A 27,152-nucleotide genomic window follows, 5' to 3' on the forward strand; every position below is an offset into this window, starting at 1 on the left:
ATCCCTGTGTGCAATCTCAGCACTCTGCTGGTTGTCACATTTGTCCTGCCCATGTTGTACAGCTCTGTGTGAGCCACAGAAGCCTCATGCTACCCAGGCTGCTTTAGCAGCCTCTTGTGAGGTTGTGCTGAGACTTCTGTCCCTACATCATGTCTGAGGAAGACCTTGGGCTACAGTGGTAAAGCTACCTGTGTTGTCTGCTGCCAGCTTCCTCTTGCTGGTGCTGAAGGTGGTGGTTGATGGATGTTTGGTGTGACCTGCAGAGAAGAGGATGATGCTGGACTGCTGAGTTGCCATCCAGGGAGTTTATTTTTGTCTGAGTGAGCAGTGGGGAAGATTCAGAGGCTTGTGGTGTGGTTGAAAACTCCCTTCTGTGAAGGGGAAACTATTGAGTGCCGTACTGTTAAGTAAATGTATAGAGTCTGAGCAAATGCAGTAATGACAGCTTGGGGTTTTTCTCTTTAAGAATGTTAACTTATTATAAATTAGTGACTTTTTTCAGTCAGTGATAAAGTTTAATAAATTATCTCCAGTTTTTGGGGTGAAACTGTGGCCAAGTGGCTTGTGTTTTGTGTACAAAATCTGGAGGAACGAAGGGAAAAAGGGCACAAACACAAACCCCACGAGTCCAGTCTGCACTGCTATGGTGGCTGGGGAGCAGCCTGGTGTTCTCAGAAGCAAGGTGTTCCAAGAGGAGCAGCTCAAGAAATTACTTGGGCCAGCTCAGCAGAGTGTGAAATGAAATTCTCCTGCTAACTACAGCTAAGGTATTGATCATTCAAATGGCAAAAAAGCAGCTCTTCTGCTGCTGATGCTTGACTCCTGAGGTGACTCTCAGAGGAGAGAGCCTGCAGCAGGTGATGGCTGCTTCTGTTTAGGATGTGTTTAGTAGCCTGGGCTGGAGCTCCAAATGCATCTTAAGCCATTGACAGAGGAGGTTGTGCTGTGGTAAGATCAAGTCCCTGGTCACCAGGGTGCTTCTGCCTCTCCCCTGTCCTCAGCATCATGCTGCCATTCCACACAGCCTCCTGTCTCAATTACGGTGACCACTGTCAGGTGTCCCATCAGCACAAGTGACATTACTCCCCCTTTCCCTCCAAGCAAGAGGACTGCTGCATTTTCTCCAATTAGAGACAGGCCAGTTGGAGGAAAGTGCTTTAAACCCTTGCTTTTAATAAGTCTTTTCATTACACAAGATTGAAGGGGTTTGAGAACTGCTACTGAGAGCTGTCTGAGGAACTGGAGAAGAGTTGCAGGGTGTGAGGGTAGCCGAGTGCATCACCCATGCTTTCATCTGTTCCCCACTGAGAACAGTCCTTAAAAGTCTTGGGAAAAGCTGGTTTTGCTAAAGATCTTATTTTTATTCTTTATAATGCTGAGAGACAGAAATACATGAGCTTTGTATTTAGTAAGGAGGAATGAATCACTTGGGGTTAGCATAAACCAGGTTTAGTGCAATCAGAAGTGGCCCACAGTGGAATTGCTCACAGTGTGACAAAGGCCACCTGCCACACACTGCTTCTGTCTCACTGTGGTTTGCCTGAGCCCTGTCAGTGCTTGGACCTGGCCTACTTATCCTTCACCCACCAAGTCTGGTGGAGCCAGGAGGGTTCTTTAGCTCCTTCTGATAGCTGCACAGGACAGGGTGGCTGTGGCATTGGTAACCCTGCACAAGAGCCAGATAAGAAATAAATTGAAGGGCATTAGGCCCTAGCTTATGGGGAAAACAAAAACCAAAACAAACCCTGAGCTGTACTGTTAAAAATCCACTCAGGGAATATGTACAAGAGCAGAATTCTCACAGGCAGTGATTGCTACATACTGAGTTAAGTCAGAGTTTGTAGGGTATGTGTTATGCTGATCCTTTCCAGATCTGTTTAAGCTGCCATTCTTTCCTGGGTTGGGGTTGTGTTCAGTGCTCACGTGAGGAGCCCTGGTTACCTCTGTGTTTTACCTGAGAAATCAGTGCCCCTCTGTCCTGTTACTGGGGCACAAGTGCACATAGCCCTGGGCTTGTCTCCTTGGCTCACTTCATCCAAACACTCCCTGCAGAAGCAGCAGCTGCAGAGAGGTAGATGGCAGGAGGAAAGGTAGAGGTTAATGCACATTTAATGCTAAGTAGGGGTTTTCCTATGTCTAAACACTCTGCAACATTCAGGGTCAGACTGACCAAGGGGAGGGGGCAGAGCACCAAGGAAGAAGCCTTGCTTTGGGTGTTGGGAGCAATTCCAGCTTCAGCACTTAGTTCAAGACATGCTGGAGGAACACAAGGGTTCAGTCCTGTGGGTGACAGCTAGAGCTGTCTCACTTAGCTGCAACTCATGGTTCAAGAAAAACTACACACCCCACCCCACAGCCTCATCTGGGGAAGGGGAGCCTCACTGTACCTTGTTGAGATGGAGCATGTCATCATCCTAACAACTCTATGCTATGCTTCAGGCAAGACCTTAGGGCCCCCATGGGGAGTGGTGGGTTCAAGGCCCCCCCCGTGCTGCCCTGTCAGTGAGGAGCTGGTCCCACACTTGAGAAAGCATGGAGGAGAGCCAAAGCAGAAGGCATCTGTTCCAGGGCAGAGCAGAACCATGTGCTCTGTAGAGCAGGGTGGGCAGGGATCTGCCCCGAGGCTGTGGTGCCAGCTAACAGAACTGGTAGTTGTTGCTCTTGAGAAGGGGCTGGCCGCTGTCCTCTTGCTCGCAGGTCTCCTCGCAGCAGCCAGTGTCACAGCCACTGTCCTCCTCAGCAGGGGAGGGCAGGTTGGTGTAGTCCTTGAAAGAGAAGAAAAGAGCCCAGCCGTAGGCTTTCAGTCCCAGGATTCTCCTGGGCAACCAGCAACAGAAGAAGAGGACACAGTCTCAAGCTGTGCAGGGGAAAGTTTAGGCTTGATCTTAGAAAGCTCTTCACAGAAAGAGAAATTGGCCATGGGAATGAGCTGCCCAGGGAGGTGGTGGGGTTGATGTCCCCAGAGGTGTTTAAGAAGAGCCTGGATGTGGCACTTAGTGCCATGGGCTAGTTGATTAGATAGGGCTGGGTGATTGGTTGGACTTGATGATCTTGCAGGTCTCTTCCAACCTGGTTAGTTCTGTGATTCCCTTCAGTGATGTACAACATCTGCTTCCGCACCAGCTGTGGGGATGCCAACTCAGGCCTCCGCTCTGCTGGCCCGCAGTGGTCCCTGGCAGCACAGACCTGCCTGTGCTTTCATGTTGCTGCAGGACAGCTGGGCACAAGGCTGCACACTAAATCCTGGGGGATGGGACAGGGCTCCTGCACTGGCACTCCTGTCACTATCCATACCCATAGGGGTTGCTGCAAAGCAGCTGTAGTTTTTTGTGCAACCTCTTCAGTTGTGATGGGCAGTGACTTAACCCTGCACAGCAGTGGAAAGCTGGATGCATCTCTGCACTTCCCACCCACACTAAACTGTTCCCATCAGTTACAGGGAAGGGACATCACCAGGACAGTTGTCCAGGAACTATAGCAAGAAGGATCTGGATGTGCTGGAACGCGTTCAGAGAAGGGCTAGAGGATGACCAGAGGGCTAGAACACCTCTCCTATGAAGACAGAGAGAGTGGGACTGTCCAGTTTGGAGATGAGAAGGCTCTGAGGAGACCTTATTGTGGCCTTCCAGTATCTTAAGAAAGCTGGTGAGGGACTTTTTAGGGTGTCAGGTAATGATAGGACTGGGAGGAATTGAACAAAATTAGAAATGGGTAGACTCAGATTGGATGTTAGGAAGAAATTCTTCCCCATGAGGGTGGTGAGACACTGGAACAGGTTGCCCAGGGAGGTGGTGGAAGCCTCATGCCTGGAGGTTTTTAAGGCCAGGCTGGATGTGGCTCTGAGCAACCTGATCTGGTGTGAGGTGTCCCTGCCCATGGCAGGTGGGTTGGGACTGGATGATCCTTGAGGTCCCTTCCAACCCTAACAATTCTATGATTCTATATTCATAGATATAGGTGGAAAGCACATCTCCCTTCTGCTCTCCAAAGGTCCTCACCTGTTCCTTATTCTCCTCAAGTTCTTTCTGAATGAAGCAGCTGATCTGGTCAAAGGTGGGTCTCCGTGTGGGCTCCAGGCTCCAGCATGCCTGCATGATGCTGTACCTGTAGAGCCAAACCAGGACAGGGTGGTTGCACTGTGCTGCTGCAAAGCTACTGCACCCCCAGGCTCTCCCCTGCAGCACTGCACAGCACTGAGTGGTTCCTTGTTTTCCTGTCTATAAATCCCTGGGTAGCGCACATGCAGTGCTCCAGGGAAAGGTGAGTACAGAAATCTATAAAGCAAAGTTCTCTAATCCATCAACATCAACATCTCTAATCCATCTAAAGGGGCTTTAGACCTCCAGTACTTTTTTTCTTTAAGCTTAAACTCATTCCCCTCCTGTAGCCTACTCAGGCATGTCTTCTCACAGTCCTGGGGTCAAAAGTAGCTGACTGATAAAAAGAAAAATTCACCAAGTTCAGGAAGGTAGACATTTAACAAGAGCTCTCCCCTATTCTCTCCATCACCAGGGCAAGTATTGGATGGAACATCATAACTGACTGCCCCAGGCCTTGCTTTCCTACAGGGGGAATGAGCAGCCTGTCAGAATCTAGGCTGAACCTCAAGGGCAGACATACCTGGCAGCAGCAGGCAGACCTGTGACCAATGTCCCTGTGCCATCTCCCTGCCTGCACCTCATGAAGTAGTTCCAGCCACCCTGTCACCTGTAGGGTGCATCTCAGTGCAGCCACTCACATTTCCAAGGGAGCAAAGTCAGGCCTGGCCATCTGGTATCCCTGCTTCACCATGCTGTAGAACTTGCTGTTCACCACCATGCCAGGATAGGGACTTTTACCTGTGACAATAACAGGAGCAGAGGTGACTCTCAGACCCTAGAGGCTTTAACACTTTAGCCCTGTGGGCTGGGAAGAAGCAGCCTTGAAGATAGCCTGAGCCAGCACTACTCCCTCTTGGAGAGACTGAGTTAGAGCAAATCATCCTCCAGAAGTCCCTTCCAACCCAGACCATTCTCTGATTCTGTGATCCAGGATCCCTGGTTTCTAAGGGTCAGGCACAACATTCTTTTACAGCCCTGATAAAAGCCAACATCTTTGTCAACCTTCTTCCTTTTCCTGGAAACTTCCCTGCAGAGATGTTAGGGCATGCAAAACAGCACAAGTTTGTGAGCTTGTTTCTTTTCTTACCAAGGGAGAAGATCTCCCAGAGCAGGATGCCATAAGACCACACATCACTCTGCACCGTGTAAATGCAGTCAAAGATGCTCTCTGGGGCCATCCACTTCACGGGCAGGCGAGCCTGCAAGAGCAGAGAGTCCTGCAGGCTGGGACAAGCTGGCAGCTTGTGCTACATCCACCCTGTCCTCACTCTCCAGCCTCCCTTGTGGAGGGTTGAAATTACCCCCCAGAATAAGAAACTGCCAGCCCAGCTCAGTTGGAAGCAAATGAAGCTATGTTTACAAGCAAAACTACAATCTAGAAATAGGAACTGCAATGAGTATGTGCAAAATGGACAACATTCACTTGGATTTGCAATTTATAAACAACACAAGAACCCCCCCTGAACAAATGCAGGAGGTTACCAATAGCTTCCCTTCTCCTTTCCAACATCCCCGCTGGAAAAAGAGAAATAAAGAAGAGAAAAGCAGAGAGTAGCTTGTTAGTCCTTAGCCACAACAAGAATGCAGCCAAGGTCAGCACCAGCCAAGCAAAAGCTATCAGCTGGTATCTGCTAGAGCAAAGAGAGCAAGAAAGAGCAAGAGTTGGTTTATACAACTACCTTTATGTTAGTTACCAGCCCAATGGGATTATTTAGACCTTACCACTATTTTCCCTTTACATCCAGTGGTAATTTCTTTACACCCTAGCATTTTATGTTGGTTATCAGCCCAGTGGGGTTATTTAGACCTTACCACTATTTTCCCTTTACATCCACTGGTAATTTATTTACACCCTATCATTTTATGTTGGTTATCAGCCCAATGGGATTATTTAGACCTTACCATTATTTCCCCTTTACATCCACTGGTAATTTATTTACACCCTATCATTTTATGTTGGTTATCAGCCCAATGGGGTTATTTAGACCTTACCATTATTTTCCCCTTTACATCCAGTGGTGACTTATTTACATTTTATGGCTTTCTACTCAATCCATGGAAAATTTCCTAGGCATCAGCCTAAAACTACCCCCACTCTCCCCCGCCTCATGGCTGCTCCTGTCCCTGTTTTGGTCACTCACGTTGCCTTTCACAACGTAGTTGGAGTCGTTCATGATGTCGCGGGCCAGGCCGAAGTCACAGATCTTGGCTACCCGACCCTCTGAGATGAGCACGTTCCTGGCAGCCAAGTCACGGTGGATGCACTGGGGAGAAGAGAGCACAGCTGAGACCCAGCCCATGGCAGTCCCAGCTGATTCCCTGTGGCCTGGGCTTGCCACCAAAGCGACACTTACAGGGGATAAGGGAACGTGGCCAGCTGGAGAACACCCTGAGAGAGGCACTGTGTCATGTACAAGGAATCAACCACTTCTGGCTTGGAAGGGACCTCCAAAGTCATTCAATCCAACCCCCTCTGCAGTCAGCAGGGACATCCTCAACTAGATCAGATTGCCCAGAGCCCTGTTGAACCTCACCTTGAATACCTCCAGGGATGGGCCCCCAACCACCTCCCTGGGCAACCTGCCCCAGTGTTCCCCTTATGGCAAAGAACTTGTTTGCAGTGTTAAGGCATCATGACAGTTCATGCCACCTCCTTTAATCACTCATGGGATCATTATCTTCCCCATGGGAAGTAGCTATTGACACTGTGTTCTCATCTCAAAGCCATATGGTTACTCTGATACCCTAACGGAGCCAGCTCTGGCAGACAGCTCAACAGCCACTCTCAGTTCCTTGTCCCTGGGGCAGCAGGGAAGCAGCCAGTGCAAGGCAACTTTGCATCAAAGTTCCTGACCTCATGAAAAAGCTTGGGGAGAAAACGTTGAGATTAGCACGATGCACAGCCCTGCATCACTGCCCTGCCATGAAGGCCAGCCTGGAGCTCATGGGAGACAAAGGCTCTGAAGGAAACACCACTCACCATGGCCCAGCATGCCTGAACCCAGTACATGGAGCAGAGAGAACCATCTCCAGCAGCAGCAGCTTGCTTGAGCTTGGCCACCCAATCCAAAACACCCCAAGCCTAGTGCAGATGGGTGGCTGATGCCTGCTGGCTGGAGTGGCCTTTCCCAGACTGGGAGATGGGGGGAGTTGTCTGCTTGGCTCTTACATTCTTTGATGCAAGGAAGGCCATGCCCTGGGCCACCTGGCTGGAGAAATGTAGCAGATCAGAGAGATTGAGGGGTCGAAGATCCTCCCTGGCTTCATCATCTTCCTCTGAGCTTTGCCCTGAAATCCGAAGTAAAGTTTTAGAGTTGCTGCAAACCTGGTGAGTAGTCAAGCTGTGCTGTGTCCTGGATCCCCAGAGCTAAAGCAGGCAGGATGGCCAGAATAAAGAAATCATGAAAACACAGAAATGAGTCTTTAACTCACCTCTGGCTTGTGCAGAATCTGATGATGCTGAGGATGATGATGCTGATGACACTGGTTTCATTTCAACGTATGTTTCCACACCCTGGCTTGAAAAGCCACTGTCACTGAATCAGAAGCAACAAAGATATAGGCAGGTTGTTAGCAACTCTCCAGCACTACCTTCTACCCTTCTCTAAAGCCACTGAGATAAGAAACCACATCCCTGCCTGTGGGACGTGGCCTGTCTGGTGGCTTAAGAGCAAAGGGAAAGCCAACACTGAGGCTTATTTGGAAAGGGGACGTAGGGTGGACAGGGCTCTGAGCAACCTGGTCTGGATGTACCTGCTTAAAGCAGAGAGACTGAACAAGATGACCTTCAAAGGTCCCTTCCAACCCAAATATTCCAATAGATGCCCTGTGGTATGGGGCTTTAAGTACTGTTCCCCTTTTGTCCAGGGCACTCAACTTCTTGTCCCTCAAAACTCAAAAATGCAAGGAAGACAAAAAGTTCCAGTTCCAGCATATGGGAGGGCAGGCTGGATTGCAACCAGGATGAGCAGAGGGCTGGAGCTCCTCTCCTATGAGGACAGGCTGAGAGCTGGGGCTGTTCAGTCTGGAGAAGAGAAGGCTCCAAGGAAACCTTATTGTGGCCTTCCAGTATCTTAAGGGGGCTACAAGAAAGCTGGGGAGGGACTTTTTAGGATGTCAGGTAGTGGTAGGACTGGAGGGAATGGAGCAGAACTAGAAGTGGGGAGATTCAGATTGGATGTTAGGAAGAAGTTTTACACCATGAGGGTGGTGAGACACTGGCACAGGTTGCCCAGGGAGGTGGTGGAAGCCTCATCCCTGGAGGTTTTTGCAGCCAGGCTGGATGTGGCTGTGAGCAACCTGCTGTAGTGTGAGGTGTCCCTGCCCATGGCAGGGGGTTGGAACTGGATGATCCTTGAGGTCCCTTCCAACCCTAGTAATTCTGTGAAACCAGGATTTATTGTGGGATATTGGAAGACTTTGGAAAAACTTGGAGCTGTAGCAAAGTCTAAACATGCACAAGCCCAGAGGCTTTTAGAGCCTGGTGCTCTGTGAGTCCCCCAACCTCTGACCCTCGTCTCTGCCAGCAGGTACCCAGCCCAGGCCCTGCACCACTCAGCCCTGTGGCCACCCAAACCCTGCTCCCACCTGCGGATGTATTTCTTCTCCACATCAATGTTTTTGTAATCAACAGAGCTGTCTAAAGAAGTGTCCAGGGCAGAATCCTGGGTAATGATGGATTCAGCCTTCTTCCTCAGGAAATTCAGCAGGTCTCCATAGCGACAGTACTCGGTGATGACGAGGATCGGGCCTGGGAGGGAGGCAGAAAGGGGTCATTAAGAAGTGACAATGTTGTGACCTGTCCCTGGGAGAGGCAGAAGAAGCCATACTGTGTCTGGAGGTGGCCAGCCCACAGGACCTCACACAGTTGTGGCTTCAAAGGAGACCTCTGAGCTCATCAGCTGTCCCTGCTGTGAGAGTGAAGACCCTCAGAGGAGCAGGGGCTGGGGGGACTCACCTCCAGAGGTACACGCCCCCAGCAGGTTAACGATGTTCTCATGGTGTCCCAAGTGGCTCATGATCTTCAGCTCAGACATCAGAGCCTCCTGCTCATCTGTGTCTGCTGATGCTGCAAGAGAAGAGCTGTGTGAAGGAGTGAGGGAGAGACAAGGAAGAGATGATGTGAGAGGACAGAAAAAAGGGATAGACAGAGTGATGGAGCAACAAGAGGAGTTGGGCTTAGAGAGGAAATTGTGTCCTCTGTCTGTGCTTCTGGCCATGTGTGTCCACAACAGCACGATTCCAGCAATGCTTAGAAACACCTAAAAAAGTTAGGTGCTGCACGCTGAGGAGCACCAACATGTGGTGCCCACACTGCAGCCTCCCCAAAAGAGCCTGGGGGGTTTCAGCCTTTGCAGGTTGCTCTGGGCTTACACTTTAGCATCTTCACAGCCACTTTGAGGACAGAGTCTTCTTTGCCCAACCCAAAAGCAGTGGCTTCTACCACTTTTCCAAAGGCTCCTGCTCCAAGAGTTTTTCCTGCAGAGGGGAAAAAAAACAAGTCTGCTTATGAGATGGTTTATAGGAAGTAACTGAGCAGTTGCTCTGCACGTAGCCTTGAGGAGGATGTCTGGTGGGTGGGGATTCCTGCTGAGCACAGACAAGATGACACTTCCCTTAGTCAGGAGCTGGTTGACAGCTGAGAGCAACTCTGCTGTGAGCAGAGATGGTGTCAAAGAGGCTGTGTCCAAACATAGCCTCACCAGCACTATGCATTAGAATGGCTCCAGATGCAAGAGGAGGGACATGATCCTCTCAACCTTCCTTGGGGCCACTGAGGATTGGAGGGAGGTTGTGCCTTGACATTTGCCACCCTGTGTGGAAGAGGGCATCAAGGCCTGGCTAAGGGTGGTGCTGGAACACCTTGGATGCAGCTTTGGGTGGTGCCCAGTTGCTTTAGTTTTGTCCCTTAGAGCTTTTCAGCTCTGTGGTGAGCTGCAGGCAACCAGCAGGAAAGGTTCCTTACCAAACTGGAGGTTATTCCTGGGGAATTCCCATTTTTCATTGTAGGGCAGCTGAGTGGGATCAATGAAGATGTAGTTATTCCCTTCACAGGCCTCGATGATCTTCCACCGCACCTGGTACTTGGGTTTCTGCAAGCAAGGGACTTCAGTTAGTGCTGCTCAGGGTCCCCCAGTACCGGCATAGAGACACAGAGGGAAGACTTTGGTTTCAGCCCATCAAACATTTCTTGCTTTGAACCTGAACTGAGTGAGAGAGGCTCTGCCTGGACAGCCTGGTCCCTTTGCTGTCACAGAGTCCCTCCAAGTCATCACCCGTGACTGAGGAAGGCGCTCTTGTCTCTTTCACTTAAAGCAGCCCTTTGTCCTCACTTGGGATGGCAGAGCTGGGGGAGCCAGCATGCTCCACCAGACCAGTGGCTGACAGTGCCAGCCTAGGGCTGGAGTGAGATATCCCCACTCTGTCTGCTTCCTCGGTACCCTGGACTGCTGAGCACAGCAGAATGGTGGAGCTGGCCCAGCCTCGCTTCCCTTACAGGGGTAAAAAAGAAATGGAGAAAGAGAAGTAAGAAATATCTTCTCTTTTCCACGAATATCGTGGCAGAAGGAACCAGGCAAGGCAGAGAGAAGCAGTGCTGGAGCCCATGGGCAGAGGCAATCACCAGCCTGTGCTGGGTGTCATCACTCATGGTGGGAGGGTTAAGGGAGCCAAACTGGAAGTACAGATCAAGGGAAAGACAGTGAAATAGCTTGGCCTGAGAGTGCTCTGTGTGAGAGCTTTTCTCCTGTGCTAGGAGACAGGCAAGGACCTGCACCCTAGTGTGGCAAAGGTGGTCTCAGGTCAATCAAGGCAGACACCAGGGAGCATGGGTGGAGTGACCATGCCCCAGCTACAGGAGGTGGGCACCAAAATTCTCCCCCTCCCCAATTCCCCTGCAGAGCTGCAGAGAATGATGCAGAGTGCAGGCAGATGCTCAAAGCTGGCTGAGCACAGGCACGAGGGAGAAAAACTGAGGCAAACAAGGAGGAGCAGTTTTGATGCTCAGCATTTGTTTCCTCTTCCACACTGCTTCTATTTCCTTTGCCTGAGAGCTGAACATCTGTGCCTGTGCAGGCTGTCCAAAAGGGCCCAGACAGGATTCTCCAAGGTGGAGGTCCCTGTAAGGAGCAGTCTGCAGAGCACTCTCTGTCTCACCATTGCCATCAGGAACCAGGACCCCCTTACCCCAAGCAGGAGGGGTGAAAATCAGGCTAACGTCTTAGCATGAGTTTTGCAGCAGCCTGCTCCATAATAACTTACTGATTAAGGGACTGAGCTTGTGCACTGGATTGAGGTCTCCATGGGTTTCCAGGTGGAGGTTCAGTGGGAGAGCCCTGGCTGGTACCAAGGGTCTGTACCCACCAGGTATGACAGACAACTGCGCTGTCTGTGCTTATCGCCTCGGAACGGAACTGCAGCCAAGAGAGACTGATGGCCTGGTGTTGCCAAGGGAACCATGAAGTTTAGTGACCTCTGCTCATCCTAATGTCATTGTCATACACAAACACACCTCCTGGCCTGAGGCTGCCTGCCTCCAAGGCAGCCCATGCCTTGGGCACCCCTCCTTGGGCACGCGTGGAAGCCTTACTCGTGGGGGGCATGAGGGGCAGAGAGAGGCAGAGTTCAGACATTGACAGATGTGAAATGGATTATAAAAGATGGCTCTCTAGCAACAGGAAGAGTCCTGAAGAAGTCCTGAGGGAGTCACAGGTTTACAACGAGGAGAAGAAGAGGTAACAAGAAGACGACTTTGAAGGAAAGCTTTCCCCACTAAGATCAAGAAGAACCAGCAGGACTGGAGCTGGGACCAGACAGATGTCTTTGGATCCTTGTATTATTGGTTCCTGTAGACCTCTTTCCCCTCTTCACTTTACCTTTCCCCTTTCTCCTCTCACTTTTCTCTACCTCCTAAGAGTAGACAATAAAAAGTTTCACTGCTGACTGAAGTGAATCCTCTGGCCTGAGTGTTTTGCACTTTGAGATCACACTAAGGAACCATCACAAGTCCACTGTTTGGACTGTGACAGTGCCCCATAAAGAATGTCACATGCACTGGCAGGGCTTGCTTGCTGCCTGCTTTCTGCTCCATGATTCAGCTTGCACTGCAGCAATCATTCATGACTCAGGAAGCCCGTGGCTGAGGGAGATGTTTGATCAGCACGTCCTGCTTCTCTCAGGCTTCCAAGACCTTTCTAAAAGCTGCTTCTTCAGAGCTGTGCTTACGCATCCATCAGACTCCCTGTCCTTCTCTGGACAACTGGCCAAAGACAGCTCTGCTTACAAAGTTGTATGTGCTTCCTTGGGAGAGAGCTCTTCTGGAGCTCCTGGAAATCAGCAGCAGGGCTCTGCTGCAAAATTTGCAGCCTTGATGGGCTGTCAATGGAAGAGTGCCAAAAGGAGAGCTGAAAACCAGGAGATTTTCACCCACTGATGAAGCAGAGGTGGCTATTGATTGGTGCAGTTTATGGAAACAACTGAGAAGGAATCCAAATGCTGGAAAAATGAGTCTTGCAGAGAAACTGGGGCCAGTTCTGGTGTAAAAATAGTGACCAAGTCTTCCTGGAGACAAACCTCATCCTCTAACATCATCCTGTTTCTTCCTGAAGACAGCTTTTTATAAAGCAAGGAGGAGAAGAAGAAAAAGTAGATGCAAAACCCTTAGTTCAGTCTGTGGATTCATGGTGACCAGAACAAAACCAGTTGTAATTAACAGCACAGGATGAGCACCAATATCTACACTGACCTCTGGATTACAAGACTGAGGAACCAGGGATGGAGAGGTGTTACCACACCCAGTTTGGTGCACAAGCCCTGTCCTACAGCAGGAAACTCTTGTGGAAGCTGGCAGGCAGTGGAGATGAGGGAGGGAGCTCCCCTGGTACCTCCAGGCTGAATGCTCCCTGGTTGTGGCTTTCAGGGCTGAAGCTGGGCATGCCCTACTATGTGCTATGCCACAGGGAATCTGACCTGGTTGTACTTGTAGAGGAGGAAGAGGAGTAGGAGGAGCAGCAGGACCGATGTGCCTATGCAGGTGGAGAGAATGGGGCTGAAGAGCTTGTTTGGAGGGACCATGACACTTCCTGGAGGAGCAAAAAAAAAAAAAAAACAAACCAAAAAAACAAACCAGGGATGAGTAACACACTCCTGCTGCAATTCCATCTTTGGCAACATTTTACCCAGCTGGTTACTTGGGCTGCCCCCATGTGCAACACAACCTCAGAGACACCCAAAGAGCTGCTGGGAACCGAGAGAAGTTCTTGATGCCAAACTCAAGGCTGCAATGGTTCCCCCCCCTGCACCCCAATTTCCACACAAACAGCACCAAGTGCAGATCAGATTGACTGAGGACCAAGATCTGTGCAGCAAGAACAAACCCATCAAAAGATGCAGTGGGCTGAGCAACAGCTTGGCTGTGCTGTTCCTGCAGGGAGCTAGGTCCTGCAGTTATAAGGTGTTCATGGCACAGCTCAGCCTTTGGCACCAGGCTGTGCCCAGCCAACATTTCCCACATCTCTTAGCACTGCCAAATGCCAAAGCCTCCCACCTCCTGGGAGCACAGAGGTCTTGTGGAACCTATTCCACCTCTCTTGCAAGACAATAAGGATATGTGTATAGGAAGATGGGCCCTCAAAAGCCCCCAGATCCTCCCCTGCTCTGCCAAGCTATCAGTTTGTTTCTTACTGGTGATGGTGAGTGAGTGAAACATGTCAGAAGCATTCCCCTCTTTGTTAATGGCCACACAGCAGAAGGTGAAATTAGCACCCAGCTCCTGGAACGGGACAATGCTCTCCACCTCCACCTCCTGGAAGGGCAACACGTTTACCACCTGGGGACTTGAGTCATTCAGTAACAAGCTATAGTCCTTGTTGTACCTGCAGAGACATCAAGCAGGAGAGAATGAGGCTCTCTCTGCAGCACAGTTGCCCAGAAGTGAGTCGGTGCCTGTGTCTGACTAGAAAGGAGACACAGGGAACTGGTGTTGCAGCTCTATGAGATATGTTACTTGCTGACCACTTAAAAGACCTCTCCCTGAACATCAAAGCTCTGTAGAGAAAGAGCCTTGACTGCCCTAATCTGGCTGGTACTCTGGCAGCAGTTCCCTCCTTGCATGGGGCTGGTACTGTGGCAGCAGTTCCCTCCTTGCATGGGGCTGGTTCTGAGATACAACAGCCTTGGTTCAAGCAGCTGCAGTTGCCTCCCACCATGCTGTATCTTGCAAAGTTTGTGTTCTGCAGAGGCTCAGACCTGTGGAGGTCCCAGAAAGAGGGTAGGACTATCTAGGATGTAGCTCTTCAGCAGTCTGCATCAGAGCACTTCTCCAAAAGACTCACACCTGAACCACAGGGGGCTGAACTCTTCAAGCTCAGAACAGAACCTGTTCCCCCTCCCCAGACAATCCCCAAGAACCTCCTTTGTTAGCTGCTGCTGAGCAGGCTCTGCTACGCTGCTCGTCAGGAAACCCACACGGTGCTGCTCAGCAAACACCAGCAGAGCAAGGGCAGGGGCGCAGCTTGCAGGTGCTCCTTCTCCTGGGCATTTCTCACCTGTCAGAGTGCAGAGGGCAGTGGTACCACTCAATGCGTGGGGCAGGGTAGCCAATGGCTGTGCACTGAAGGGTGCTGGAGTCATTGGCTGGCACCTTGATTTTGCAGACCCTTGGAGGATCTGTCGGGGAAGGCAGATAAGCAGTGAGTGCTATGGCCAGAGAGAGGAAAAGAGAGAGCACATTCCCTGTGCTCTGGTTTACTTTCCACGTGTGCATGTTATAGTTTGAAGGGGGAACTTTAGCCTAGTTCCTGACTGCAAAGGCTGAAAGTAAACCAAAATTATTACCATTGGATACAAAAGGGAAATAATGCTGAGGGCTGTATAATTCATTGGCCTGCTGATGGAGATAGAGAGTAGTGGCACAAACAGTTCTCTCTTTTCTTCCGTTGCTTCTGCTTGCAGCCTCTCTTCCTCCCCCATGGCCTTGTTGGGGTATCTCTGTTTTGACTACTGTGTAAGATAATAGGAAGGAGGGAGGGAAATGGGGGAGGAGGTGAATGGTTCCCCTGGACCCATCTCAGGGCAGGGGGTGGGGGATGTCTGAGGAGTTTCTGTGTTGTTTATAAATTGTAAATATATCCATTTTACATATAGTATATATTCTGTACATATTCATTGCATGGCAGATTTCTAGGTTGTAGTTTGCTTGTAAATAGAGCTTCACTTGCTTGTAAATAGAGCTTCTCTTGCTCGTAAATAGAGCTTCCCTTGCTCCCAAACCCTTGTGAGCTAGCCTGGCACTTTTATTTTGGGGGTAGTTTCAACCCACCACAGTGCAATAACAAAACACCAGGACCCCCCTGTGCTACACAGGTTTGGGCTGTGTCCCAGAGCAGCCTGGCTGTGTGTCCAGGACTGGAAGCACCCTGGTGTAGCAGCTGCTGTTCTGCAGACAGGAGCTTCTAAGGCACAGGCAGAATGCATGGCACTGGGAAATATTCCCTAGCTGAGGAATCACACACTGTGAAGAGCAAAACAACAGCATTCCAAGAAAAACTTCCTGCAGAAGCCAGAGCTTTGGACGTGCTGGCACCTTCTGTAGGAGAATGTTTTTAGCTTGCACACAGGGCTAGACTCTATTGCTTAAATGAGTCAGTGTGGAAGATAAAAAAGGGTATTTAAACAGCTGCTTAGGGAAATAGAGGAATTGGGGGGTTAGGGATTCTGCTAGAGGTACTCTCAGGACTTCTGACTCCCTAGGATTCAGTTAGGGATTCTGTTAAGGACTACTGCTTCTTCTGTTAAGGGCTTCTGGGATTTCACAGAATCGATCAACCAGGTTGGAAAAGACCTTTGAGATCATCAAGTCCAACCTATCACTCAATACCTTCTAACCAACACACAATCACAGACTTCTTCTGTTAAGGTCACTTTAAGACTCTGTAATGCTGGGAGTTCTGCAATGCTGTAATAAAGGACTTCTGAGGTTCTCTGCTCTCTGCATTTCTGGAATTCCAACGTGGAGCAATAATGGGGTTCATGCCCTACATTCATCATGCAAATGGCACCCCAAAACAGGGGTTACAACACCCTGGTACCCCACCCTGCCTGCTGCCAGCTGGGGAAACAGGGTGAAAGGACAGGCAGTGCCAAGCACTTACATTTCATAGAGACACTGAAGGTCACTGAAGCATTGGTCTCATTGTTGAGGGCATAAAACGTGTAGAGGCCTCCCTCTCCGTCCTGCAGGCGGGTCAGGAAGAGTGTGGAGTTGTACCTGCTCACAGAGAGAGAGCAAACACCATCAAGGACACCCTGCTGAGGAAACTCAAGCACTCACACACTCTTTGCTGAATGAGGTGCAGCTGATTCCCACACCTGGGAGCAGGTGAACACCTCCCAGCAGTAATCCCAACCCGTGAGGGGAATCTGCTACTTGCTTCCCCAAGGGAAGCAAGCAGGGTCTGATCTTTCTTAAGGAAAAGGCCTTTTGCCACCAAGTGCACAGCAGCTCTGAAAGGCTAGGGATGGTGAATGCTCAGAAAGAAAGAAAGAAGAATTTAATATCTAAATGATTGCCTTATGAAGGGCCAGAGGATGCTGGTCCTCCTGCCTCTGACAGCTCCTTGCATCAAGTCATAGACTCTCCTGCTCAGTCCTCTCTTTCCCTCAGACTCCATCAGATGAAATAGTTTGCCCTAAAGCCATTGTGCTTGCTGAGGGCCACAGTTCCTCTTGTGGATCATTTTTAGTTTCTGAGAAAATGAAAGGGGAATTGCCAAAACTCCCCAAGAGGAATGCTTCTCTCAGCCTGCTTCTGGCCTCAGCTGGCTGGAGGCTTTGGAAGAGCAAGGCTGTGCCCTCCATTAGGTCTTATCCATTTAAAGATGTTTCTGGCTTCTCTTGACATGGGGCATATGGTGCCCACACACTCTCCAGGCCTCAGAGCATGGCACATGTCTGAGGAGCAGCAAGGGAGTCCAGGTTTTTGTACAGTACACCCACCCCTGCAATCTCTCCCTGCAAGGAGAGTGAACAACCACAGACCACAGATGTGAGAGTGACTTCCACAGGGTCTTCTGAAGACAAAGTTGCCAGGCTAGACAAGAGGTGGTGTCCTCTGACCTGATCAGACCTGCTCACTGTGGTTTGCTAACAGTACTGAAAAGAGAAGACAGAAAGGCAGAACAGTTCCCTTCTCTAAAACCAGAGGGGTTTCTGTCAGCCAGCAGCATGGGGGCTGCCTGTCTCCCAAGGAAAGCACTGCTGGAAAGGTGTCATGGCCGGTGTAGAAGAAAGAGAGCAGGTACCAGTTGTTTCCAGAGGTCAGCTGGCCTTTGTATGGGCTGTTTCCAGAGTCCTTCAAGGGGTTTGTGTGCTCCCAGCCCCAGCTGAGTAGTTTTGGGTAAGCCTCGACGTGGACCTGCAGCTTCAGACTCTCTCCCAAGGCAACCTCCTGGCTGGTGGCTTGCACTGGGGTCAGGAGCACGTAACCTCTGTCTGCAGGATGGAGGAGAGCAGGAGCATCAGCAGGCGGGTCCAGAGACCTGAAACAAACTCATACCAGCTTCCTAAATGGACCATTGTCAGAGAGGGCAGCAGGAGGGAATGAGGCATTGTATAGATTGTGTTACCAGAGGAGTGATTTTAATTGCTTCCTTGTCATGGCAGCTTGGATTCCACTGCCTGAGGAGAGCTAGAAAATCTTAGTGAACTCTCCTGGGGAAAGAGGTTCTACACTCTGTATCCTAATAAGTGATGAGGGTAAAGCTGTGTGTCCTGATAGTCCCTAGCAGACAAGTCCCTTAGCTAAACTCTTGGCTTCTCACTTGGGAATGACTTGGACCAAGCCTTCTTTCCAAGCCATGGTATGCAGCAGCTTCAGCAAATCCCAGCCTACAAGCTGTCAGGATGCATTTTCCATCCAACAAGTGTAGAATAGACTCCAGTCCTCTTAGGTGGATCTGTTACTGGAAGAGACAAGATCCATACTCTGCTCATGCTCTTTCCTGGTCTTCAGCATAACCTTGCCCTATTCTTTGGTTTGGTTGTTTGTTTTAAAGCTGTTTATAAGCACACAGAGGCTGAGGAGATTTTTCATCCAGTATTAAAAAAGAAAAAAAAAAAAGCCCTCCTGCTCCTCAAGCAAATGAAGGGAGCAGCAGTTCCTTCCCTAGCAGCTCCACAGTTCTCATGGGAACCTTCAGAATGATGTTTCCCCCAACAGAACTAAGAAGGAATGGAGGCAGAAGCATCAAGTTCCCCAGGCTAGGTGTGATGCAGCCCACAGCTGCCTGGTCTTTTGGGGAGGCACTCACCTACCACCCGCAGCGTTGTTGAGGCGTTCCTGAAGCCTCCAGAGTTGTTGGCTACACAAATGTACCTCCCACTGTCCTCCATGGTCACTGCTGGAACCAACAGGGTGTCATTGATGAAGTATTTGTCAAGGTCAGAGCTAGGGTTTGTCGATCTGCTGACCTGTCAGGCAAGGAGGGAGGATCAGGGCACTTTCTTGGAAGAGCAGAGGATGGAACTGAATCTTCATGGCAAACACACTCACTCCCTCTGGGCTACTGAGCTGTGTTAGAACAGAGCCTCTGTCGCTGAAAATCCTCTGGGTGAAGACCAAGAGGCTCTTACTAAACCTAAGTATGCAGGGCAGGTGTTGCACAGCAGTTTGGGTTATAGCTGCTGTCAGCCTTCTGACTGCAAGTTGGCCTCACACTGTGACACCTATCCCTGGAGGCTTTTTCAAGGCCAGGCTGGATGTGGCTCTGAGCAGCCTGATCTAGTGTGAGGTGTCCCTGCCCATGGCAGGAGGGATGGAACTAGATGATCCTTGAGATCCCTTCCAACCCTGACGATTCTATGATTCTATGACCCAAACATACTTTGTGCTATATTGACTCCTTAATAAAGGCATCAGATGCAGTAAGGAGTTCTAGCAAACCTCATCCAACCTCAACATGAGGAGGAACTTCTTCACTGTGAGGGTCACAGAGCACTGGAACAGGCTCCCCAGATAGGTTGTGGAGTCTCCTTCTCTGGAGACTTTCAAGACCCATCTGGATGCATTCCTGCACTAGATTCTATGGTCCTGCTCTGGCAGGAGGGTTGGACTCGATCTTTGGAGGTCTCTTCCAACCCCTAACATCCTGTAATCCTGTGATCTAGCAGTTAAAAGTCAGCATAGCAGGGGTTTGGAAATGCATTCCCTTCCTTCACCCAGATCTTAGTGTCCTGAACATGTTTGCTGCTTTCCAAGCCCTGGCAGAGCTGGGGGGGACATGTTTCTTTGGTAGGTCCTGTGGCTTGTGCTCAAAGCAGCAAGATCCTTGTGCTCTCCTGCAGCAAGATCCTGACAACAGGTGGGTGTTTCTTAATCCTGTGTGCCCCCCAGGAAGGGATGGCCATACTCAGAGGTCTACAGCTCGTTTGGACAGCTGCTTTGCTTGGGCAGTTCAAGACTTTGCTGCAGGTGACGTGGGTCTGGGCAGTTCTTACCACCCTATGTCTCCCAGTTTCCTGAAAAGCCCCCTTGAAGCTGCACAACTTACATTCTTTGCTGCTGTCACCCATCTGATGTCATACTTGTGGGAAGGAGCAGTCACTCTGCAGGTGACTTTGAAAGGTTCACCCACAATCCTCACGTGGTCAATGGGGTCCATCATCACTGACACAGGCTTCTCTGGTCCTACACAAAGGCAAGCAGGGAAAGATGCAATGTCAGCTGGCCCAGGGACTCTGTGCTCTTTGGAGACTTCCCAAGGCCTAGAGACCTTCTCCTTTCCATCCTCTGCAGTCTCTCTAGCCCTGGCCTTCTCCTTTCCTAAGGGTCATCACTCCTTTCTGTGCACACATCTATAGGAAGCAGTAGAGGTCAGGGAGACCACAGCAGCCAGCACTGCTGGAAGGGGAACCTTCTGCCATGGTTACATCCCAAGCAAGCACCAGGGCATGAGGACTTGCAGAACATCAGGGAGATAGGTGGACTTTTTCCTGTCTTCTGGGTTAGTGCCTGCAAAGAGCTGAACACTGCTGAGTCTGTGGAGACCCACCTGAAAGAGCCAATTAGCCAGAAGGTGAGAATTGCCCAGGGAGGTGGTGGAAGCCTCATCCCTGGAGGCTTTTAAAGCCAGGCTAGATGTGGCTCTGAGCAGCCTGATCTAGTGTGAGGTGTCCCTTCCCAGTGGCAGGGGAGCTGGAACTGGCTGGCCCTTGAGGTCCCTTCCAACCCTAACAATTCTGTGATGCTGTGAATTTTCCCTCTATTAAATATCCTTTAAAGACTGCAAGTTCAGAAGATCTTTTCTACTACCAGTGAGGAGCTTTTTTTAGCTATCTGCTGTAGCCAGCTTCACAATTGCCATCTCCATGAGGACAGCAGCAAGCCCAATCCTTACCTTCTTGAATGATCAGTCTCATTCTTGGGGACCTCTGTGTTTTTCCATTGATGACTGCTTGGCATCTGTAGTGGCCTTTCTGCTGGCTCTGCACATTGTGCAGTGTTATTCCTTTCTCAGCACTGAATGAATAGTTGGTCCCAGGTGAGAGCTGAGAGCTGTCATCCCTTATGAGAGTCACACTGGAGCCATACTCAGGAGCTGTGATGAGGCAGGGGAGCTCAGCATCACCTCCTCTGGTCGCTACGATCCAGTAGGTCGAGGTGTACCACACGTTGTTGGGATCTGTGGAGGAGACAAAGCAGGCCAGAGAAGGAGATAAGGAAATGCCTCAGAGCTGAGAAACACAAAGACAAGCCTGCAGCATTCTGCCCAGTGGGAGCTGGCTGCTGGGGCAGCTCTGCTCAGTGCCTGCCTGACTCAGCTTCCAAATGCTCACACAAGCCCAAGGCCACTGCAGGTGTTTGAGGAGACCACAGCAATCAGCTCACAGCTCTACACAGGCAGAAGGACTGAGCAGTATCCTTGCCCCTAATAAAATTTTGAACCATGGTGTTCTTTTTAGTTCTCAGACCTTCAGCTTCCCTGCCCAGGACATTACCTCTGGTAGAAGGGAAGGGGTGAGCTCAGCTGACGGAGCTACTGCAGCATCACTTCTTCTGGGGTCAAAGGATATTTGGGGTTCAAGTCTTGCTGTGAGGATGTGACTCATGGGACTCTCCCCCATACTTGGGGTACTCTGATTTCCAGATCTCACTGCTCATTACAACACCCATCAGACTTTCCTCCCTACTTTTTTCAGGAAGGGAAGCCAGGAGGCAGAGGTCCAGACCAGGTGCAGATGTGCACATCATGTAGGTGCCCTGTACTCTACCCCAGTGCTCAAACCATGGGGCCCATTTTACATGGCCTTAGATGGTTGTGGGTGAGCCACTGCCCCACCAGAAGCCTGCACTGCTCTTCAAAGACACCACCATGGCCAAAGAGAGGAGCTGTGTGAAATGGCCTTGCTCCCCAAGAGGAGGCTGTTCTGCCAGCAGGCTCAGGAAGGGGGAAGATGGTTACCTCTCACAAACACGTGCACAGCTGCAATGCCCTTGTCACTGCTGTTGACATAAGCACACAGATAGGTGCCAGTGTCCCTGTAACTGGCCTTGAGGATAGTGAGAGTGCTGCTGGTGTGGTTGCTGAGTGCACCCCTTCGGTTTTTCCATTCCACTTCTGACTCTCCTGAGCAGTGCAAGCTGACTGGGTCACCTGCATTGACAACCAGAGCAGGGAGCTCAGGGCTGATCACTGGGGATGCTGAGCCTGCAAAGGAAAGGGAGAGAGTGAGGCTGCAAAAATAATCCCTAAAGATGCTCACTTGGAATTCACACTGCTGAGCAATGGAGTAGATCAGCATCAGAAAGAGGCTGGGCTTGGGATCCAAACTGGCTTTTTGGCTCACACCACTCCAGCCATTCTCCATCCCACCAGGCTGAGAGAGAATAATTTCAGCTGGGAAAGATCTTTAGGAGCATTGAGTCCAACTGTTAACTCAGCACTGCCAAGCCCACCACTGAACCATGTCCTGAAGCACCACATCCACATCTCTTTCAAATACCTTCAGGGATGGTGAGTCAACCACTTCCCTTGGTAGCCTGCTCCAGGGCTTGACAACCCTTTGGTGAAGAAATTTTTCCTAATATCCAGCCTTAACCCCTCCTGGCACATTTCCTCTTGTCCTGTCCTGTTGCTTGCTGTTTCTCCTGATATGGCCTGATGCTCCAAGGAATGAATTTCAAGGACAAGTAAAAAAACCTACATCTGGCCATTCAGAGCACTGGGACAGAAAAACCCCAACCATCTGGAGTTGATTAGGCCAGCTGATAGCTTTGAAATGGTTCCTCTTGGGTTTTGCCTCTTCTTGGATCAGGCAAGGGCTTTGCCTCTTCTTTTCCTTGTGTGGCAGAGCTGGAGCTTGTATCTAGGTTAGCTTATTACAGCATCTGATGAACTTTGAGTCCAGTCTAGTGGATGAGGCTCTCTTTGGTGCTGTTTGGAGCTAGAACAGACCTGGAAAACGTCTGCAGAGCAGGAGGTCAGTGCACACCCTTGGGCTGGCTGAGTGCAGGGCAGTGGATTGTGAAGGGCACCTGCTTATGCCTTAGCACTCAGTGCGTTCTCCTTGAAGGGAGTCACTGTCACTACTCACATTTGGAGGTGGGAAACTGAGGCACAGGAAATCTAAATGGCTGCTGCAAGCCCAGCCAAGCATTTGCACACAGAGCACACCAGGCCAGGCTGACACTGGTGCTGCAACCAGGCTGGACTTCTGATGCCATCTCTGCTTTGTAGATGGCTTCTCTGCTGGCTTGAACAAAGGGGAACCAGGATCCCACTCCAGCCCTTTAGTGTCAGAGGGAAATATTTTTTCCCCTGTTTTGACACATCAGCAAGTTCTTTGAGTCACTACCTATATTTAGGGCGGGGGGAAGTGAGAAATGAATCAGTGCTCTGGGGTGAGGGAAGAAGCAGTGCCCCCACCCCCACACCAGGCCTTTGGGGAGGACAGGAAACACATTGCAAAGGGCTATCTGTGCTGGGGGGCTCTGCACCCCTCCCTCCAGCCCCTATCCAGGGCTATTTTCCCACTTCTGCTTTCCTTCCCGGCTGCTAACCCATCCCCACCTCTTAAAGGGACACACACCAGGTTCAAACAAACATAAAATGTAGCTCCCAATTTATCAGTTGGTTGCTCTTTGTAGAGGAGGTCACTTCAGGCAGGGCTTCTCCACGGTGGTGGCAGCAGAAACAAAGGCAGAGTTTGGTCTTGTGATGCCTCAAACTCTGCAGCAGGCTGCTCTGGACTCCCAGGAGTCCTTTAGCTGCAGGATTTGTTGTCCAAATGAACATGGAAGAGGTGGCAGAGAGCAAGGCAACCTACAGTGGCACCATTAGTCCAGCTGCTGTTGCACATCCTTCATGGGAAAGGGAAGCAGTGAGCAGATGTTACAGCCCTCTTCTGCAGGGAGGATTAAACAGAAGGCTGCTTGTGGTCATGGGTAGCAAAGACATTTTAAAGCAAATCTTTTTGCAGATACTGCCTTGGACACTGTCCCTGTAAGAGGCAGCAGAAGCATCCTCACCTAGACCTGCTCACCAATGTGTCCTGTGCCACCAGCTGTGCTCAGGACTGGAACTCCAGAGCTCACTCAAGGAGCATCATTTAAGCAGTCTTGGGCTGATGTCTCCTTCTCTTCTATGATGGGTTGGGACTCAAAGACCTGAAGGGCATCACTGGTGCATGGCAGCCATGCAGATGCCCAGGGGAAACCCAAACAAAGCCTGCTTCAAACTCACTGGCCCTGGAGGATGAAGCAGAGGACAGGGAGCTTTGGAGCATGGAATGTTTGACATTTTATCTCCCTGGGGTTTGGGTGGTGGTTTTTAGTGTTTGTGTTTTTTTTTTTTTTTCCCCAGTGATGCTTTTATCTCTCTGTGGAAAGAGGAAAAACCTCATTTATCCCAGAACAGAGGAAAAACATATCCCAGAATCCTGTGCAGAGCCACATTTTCCACTTCTCTGAGGTATGACCTTCTTCCCTTTCTGCTAAGCTGGCTTTCCTAGCAGGCCTTGACACTTACTTCTTTTACTGTTACTGGACACTTTTGCCTCACCTACTCCTTGCTTTAGCTGTCCCTCCACGTCCAGGCTTCAGCACCACTGGCTGGGGGAGCCAAGCTCTTCATCTCAGACTGGCTCAGGAAAGGACCATGCTGAACTGGTCCTTGGTTTGGCCCCAGCAGGAGGACAAGGCAAGAGCTATGTCCCTCTGTTCTTGTCATCAACCTCCAGTTAAGCCTGAGATGTTCTGGCCAGAGAAGGCTCAGGGTAGGTGCTCTCCATAACAGAAGGTTCCACCTCAACATGAGGAGGAACTTCTTCACTGTGAGGGTCACAGAACTCTGGAACAGGCTCCCCAGAAGGGTTGTGGAGTCTCCTTCTCTGGAGACTTTCAAGACCTGTCTGGATGCATTCCTGGCTGGCCTGTGCTAGATTCTATGGTCCTGCTCTGGCAGGGGGGTTGGACTCAATTATCTCCAGAGGTCCCTTCCAGCCCCTAACATCCTGTGGACCTGTGAACAGTGAAGAAGCAGCCAGCAGCCCTCAGGCTCTCACTGAAGGCTCCTATCAATGGCAGAACTGCCATACAGGTGGAGTGAGGAGGGACAAGGCAGAGACACTAAATGCAGGACACTGCTAGGTGAAGGCCACCCAAGCATCCAGTCCTTCATGTGTGCTCAGGAATGAGTCAGACCAGCAGGTCCTTTTCCAGAATAGGGAAGCAGGGCTGCTGGAGGAGGCTCTCTCCCTGCTGACCAGCATGCAATCTTGCACAAAGCCCAAGGATGTCTCTCCACTGCTCTCCAGCAGCTTCCTCAGCATTGCCAGTAACTGCTGGCCAAAGGTTTAACCACACTTGGATTGTGTAACCATGACCTCTACTTGCAGCTGCAGATTCTGTCCCTGCCTCTCCCATGCCAGCCAAAACATTACTTTCCTCTGCTAATGGTTTGGATGTGATGAGGAAGAAGTGAAGGCTAGTAAGACAGAGAAGCTTGAGAAGCTTGCCACAGAAGCCAGTATGCAGCACCTTGACTTGTCCCTGGGGGGTGACTAGGCTGAGGTCTGAGTGAGACCCATATCTGACTCAGGCTCCCATTGCTCCTCAACAATGATGGGAGGGAAAAAGCTTGGGTTTTGAGGACACCATCCCCAGAGTCACCTACAATATCTGAAGAGGGGAGGGGAGGGAGCAGGGGATGGGGAAAATGGCTGCTCATCACATCTCTGCTTGGGGCTGCTGTGTCAGAGGTTTAGATTCATCTGAAAGGGAAAAAAACCCAAAACCAACCAAAGAAAAAACCCCCACAACCCCCTCCCCAAACCCCAACAACAAACCTAGGAAGACCTCTCCAGATGACCAAGACCAGATATGAGCTCATCAGGTATCAAATCCATCCTGTCCTGGTTCCAAAGCTGGGATGTGAGCCCCTGACAGTGCCCTAGGAAGGGCCCAGACCACAGTGGTCATACCACATCAGCCCTGGGTATCCAAGAGGTAGAAGGACCTCAAGCTCTGGCTCCAGCTTTGGACAACCTTGGCATACTGCAAGGTGAACTGCACTGCCTGGTGCCTCAAGGAACTTTTGGAGAGGTCTTGACATGATCTCTCACATATCTACATCAGATCTGCTTCATTCCTATTCTCTTTAAAAAGAGATTGAAACCCCTGCAGCTGTTACAACCCAACCCCAGCACAGAAGTCCTGGAAGAATCCTGCTCATGTTAAAGCCATGACTTGAAGTGAAGCACCATGCACTGCAACAGCAAGAGGGATGCAGATTTCCTGGGATGAAAACACAAACAGAGCAGTGGCTCAGGGCTACACCACCTCCCTGTTACAGGCTGAATGCTTTCCTTCCCCAAGATTGCCCTCTCCCAGGGGGCACTTCAGACCACAGCCTCTTTGTGAGGGAAGCAAGCTCAACAGGAAAGTGAGGGAAAGCACCACCCAGGATCTGAGAGGCTGCCAGCTCTGAAGACACAAGCTTAGCTCTGCTGGTTTCTGTCTGTTTGGTTACAAACCTCAGAACAGGCTTAGTGACACTCTCTGGAGGCTGGTGGGTTATCAGCTCTTGGCCATCTCCTCAGCCTCAAAAGCCAGGCACAGCAACCTATCCTTTCTTGGCTGCTTGAGCTCTGTTTCCATCACATCCTGGCTCTAGAGTCATGTTGTGCATGCCAGCACCACCAGAAAAGAGCCACCCTCAGACATCTCCAGCCAGACAGGAGGTGGCTTGGAAGGAGCTCATGCAGATGACCTTCTTGACTCTCACCTGCAGGTCAGGCATCTCCAGCTCTTGCCCCCTTTGGGCCAAACACTATTTCAGGACTTGCTTCCCTCAGGACCCCCTTTCTGCTGAACCTCTCTTTCCTCCTAACTTCTGCTCAGACCCAAACAGCAGCAAGTTTCCCTTTCCCATCTCTCCACTTTCTTTTTACACTATGTGCACCTCTCTGCACCCCTTGCTCCTACCCCAGTAGTGCTGCAGGCAACCAGGAGTAAGCCCTCAGCACAGCCAAGCTCCAGAACCAACACAGACTAGGAACACAGCCTCTTTCCACCACTGCCCTCCCTCTGCAATGATAGCCAGTTCTGGATGCTCTTCAGGAAGCTGCTATAGCCCAGTCTGCATTAAATGTCAAACTGGTGTCTCTTCCCTGCTGTGTCATGGAGCAGACAGCTTCTCACCCAGTCCCTGCGTGTCCAGGGCAGTGGTGGCTGCCTCATGAAGCAGTCCCCAGCAGCAGGGGCAGTCCCAGCCCACAGCAGGCTTTTGGTAGACACAGCTGAGAACTCAGCTTCACTTTCTCTTGCTGGGAGCCAAATGTCCCTTAGTCCAGCTTCAGCACTTCCCCAGCCCCACCAAGGCTGTCACTCCTTAGATAAGGAGAGATGGAGCAGCCACAGCAAACACCCAGGAACCCCTTACTACATCCCAAAACAGCCCTGGGGTGACATGAAGACACACTGTAGGGCTTTGGGGAACTGGTGGACCTACCGTGCCAGGCACCAGCTGTGGTGAGCAGCAGGAGCAGAGCAGGACCCAT

General features: G+C 50.6%; 1 protein-coding gene across 1 annotated transcript; it reads right to left on the reverse strand.

The window, feature by feature from the left end:
- Window positions 1-2,636: 2,636 nt before the first annotated feature.
- On the reverse strand, window positions 2,637-27,152 carry CSF1R (colony stimulating factor 1 receptor). Its single transcript, XM_054389159.1, has 21 exons — window positions 27,104-27,152; window positions 21,557-21,802; window positions 20,492-20,776; window positions 19,646-19,782; window positions 18,407-18,566; window positions 17,399-17,588; window positions 16,250-16,365; window positions 14,645-14,765; window positions 13,782-13,972; window positions 13,068-13,180; window positions 10,066-10,192; window positions 9,474-9,578; window positions 9,058-9,168; window positions 8,688-8,850; window positions 7,533-7,636; window positions 7,270-7,388; window positions 6,242-6,364; window positions 5,188-5,299; window positions 4,739-4,838; window positions 3,999-4,104; window positions 2,637-2,765 (listed from the first exon to the last, which is right to left on the reverse strand). The coding sequence occupies exons 1-21, from the start codon at window positions 27,150-27,152 to the stop codon at window positions 2,637-2,639; spliced, it is 2,907 nt and encodes a 968-aa protein (XP_054245134.1).

This window comes from Indicator indicator, chromosome 18 (assembly GCF_027791375.1).
Source record: "Indicator indicator isolate 239-I01 chromosome 18, UM_Iind_1.1, whole genome shotgun sequence".
NCBI classification, from domain to species: domain Eukaryota; kingdom Metazoa; phylum Chordata; class Aves; order Piciformes; family Indicatoridae; genus Indicator; species Indicator indicator.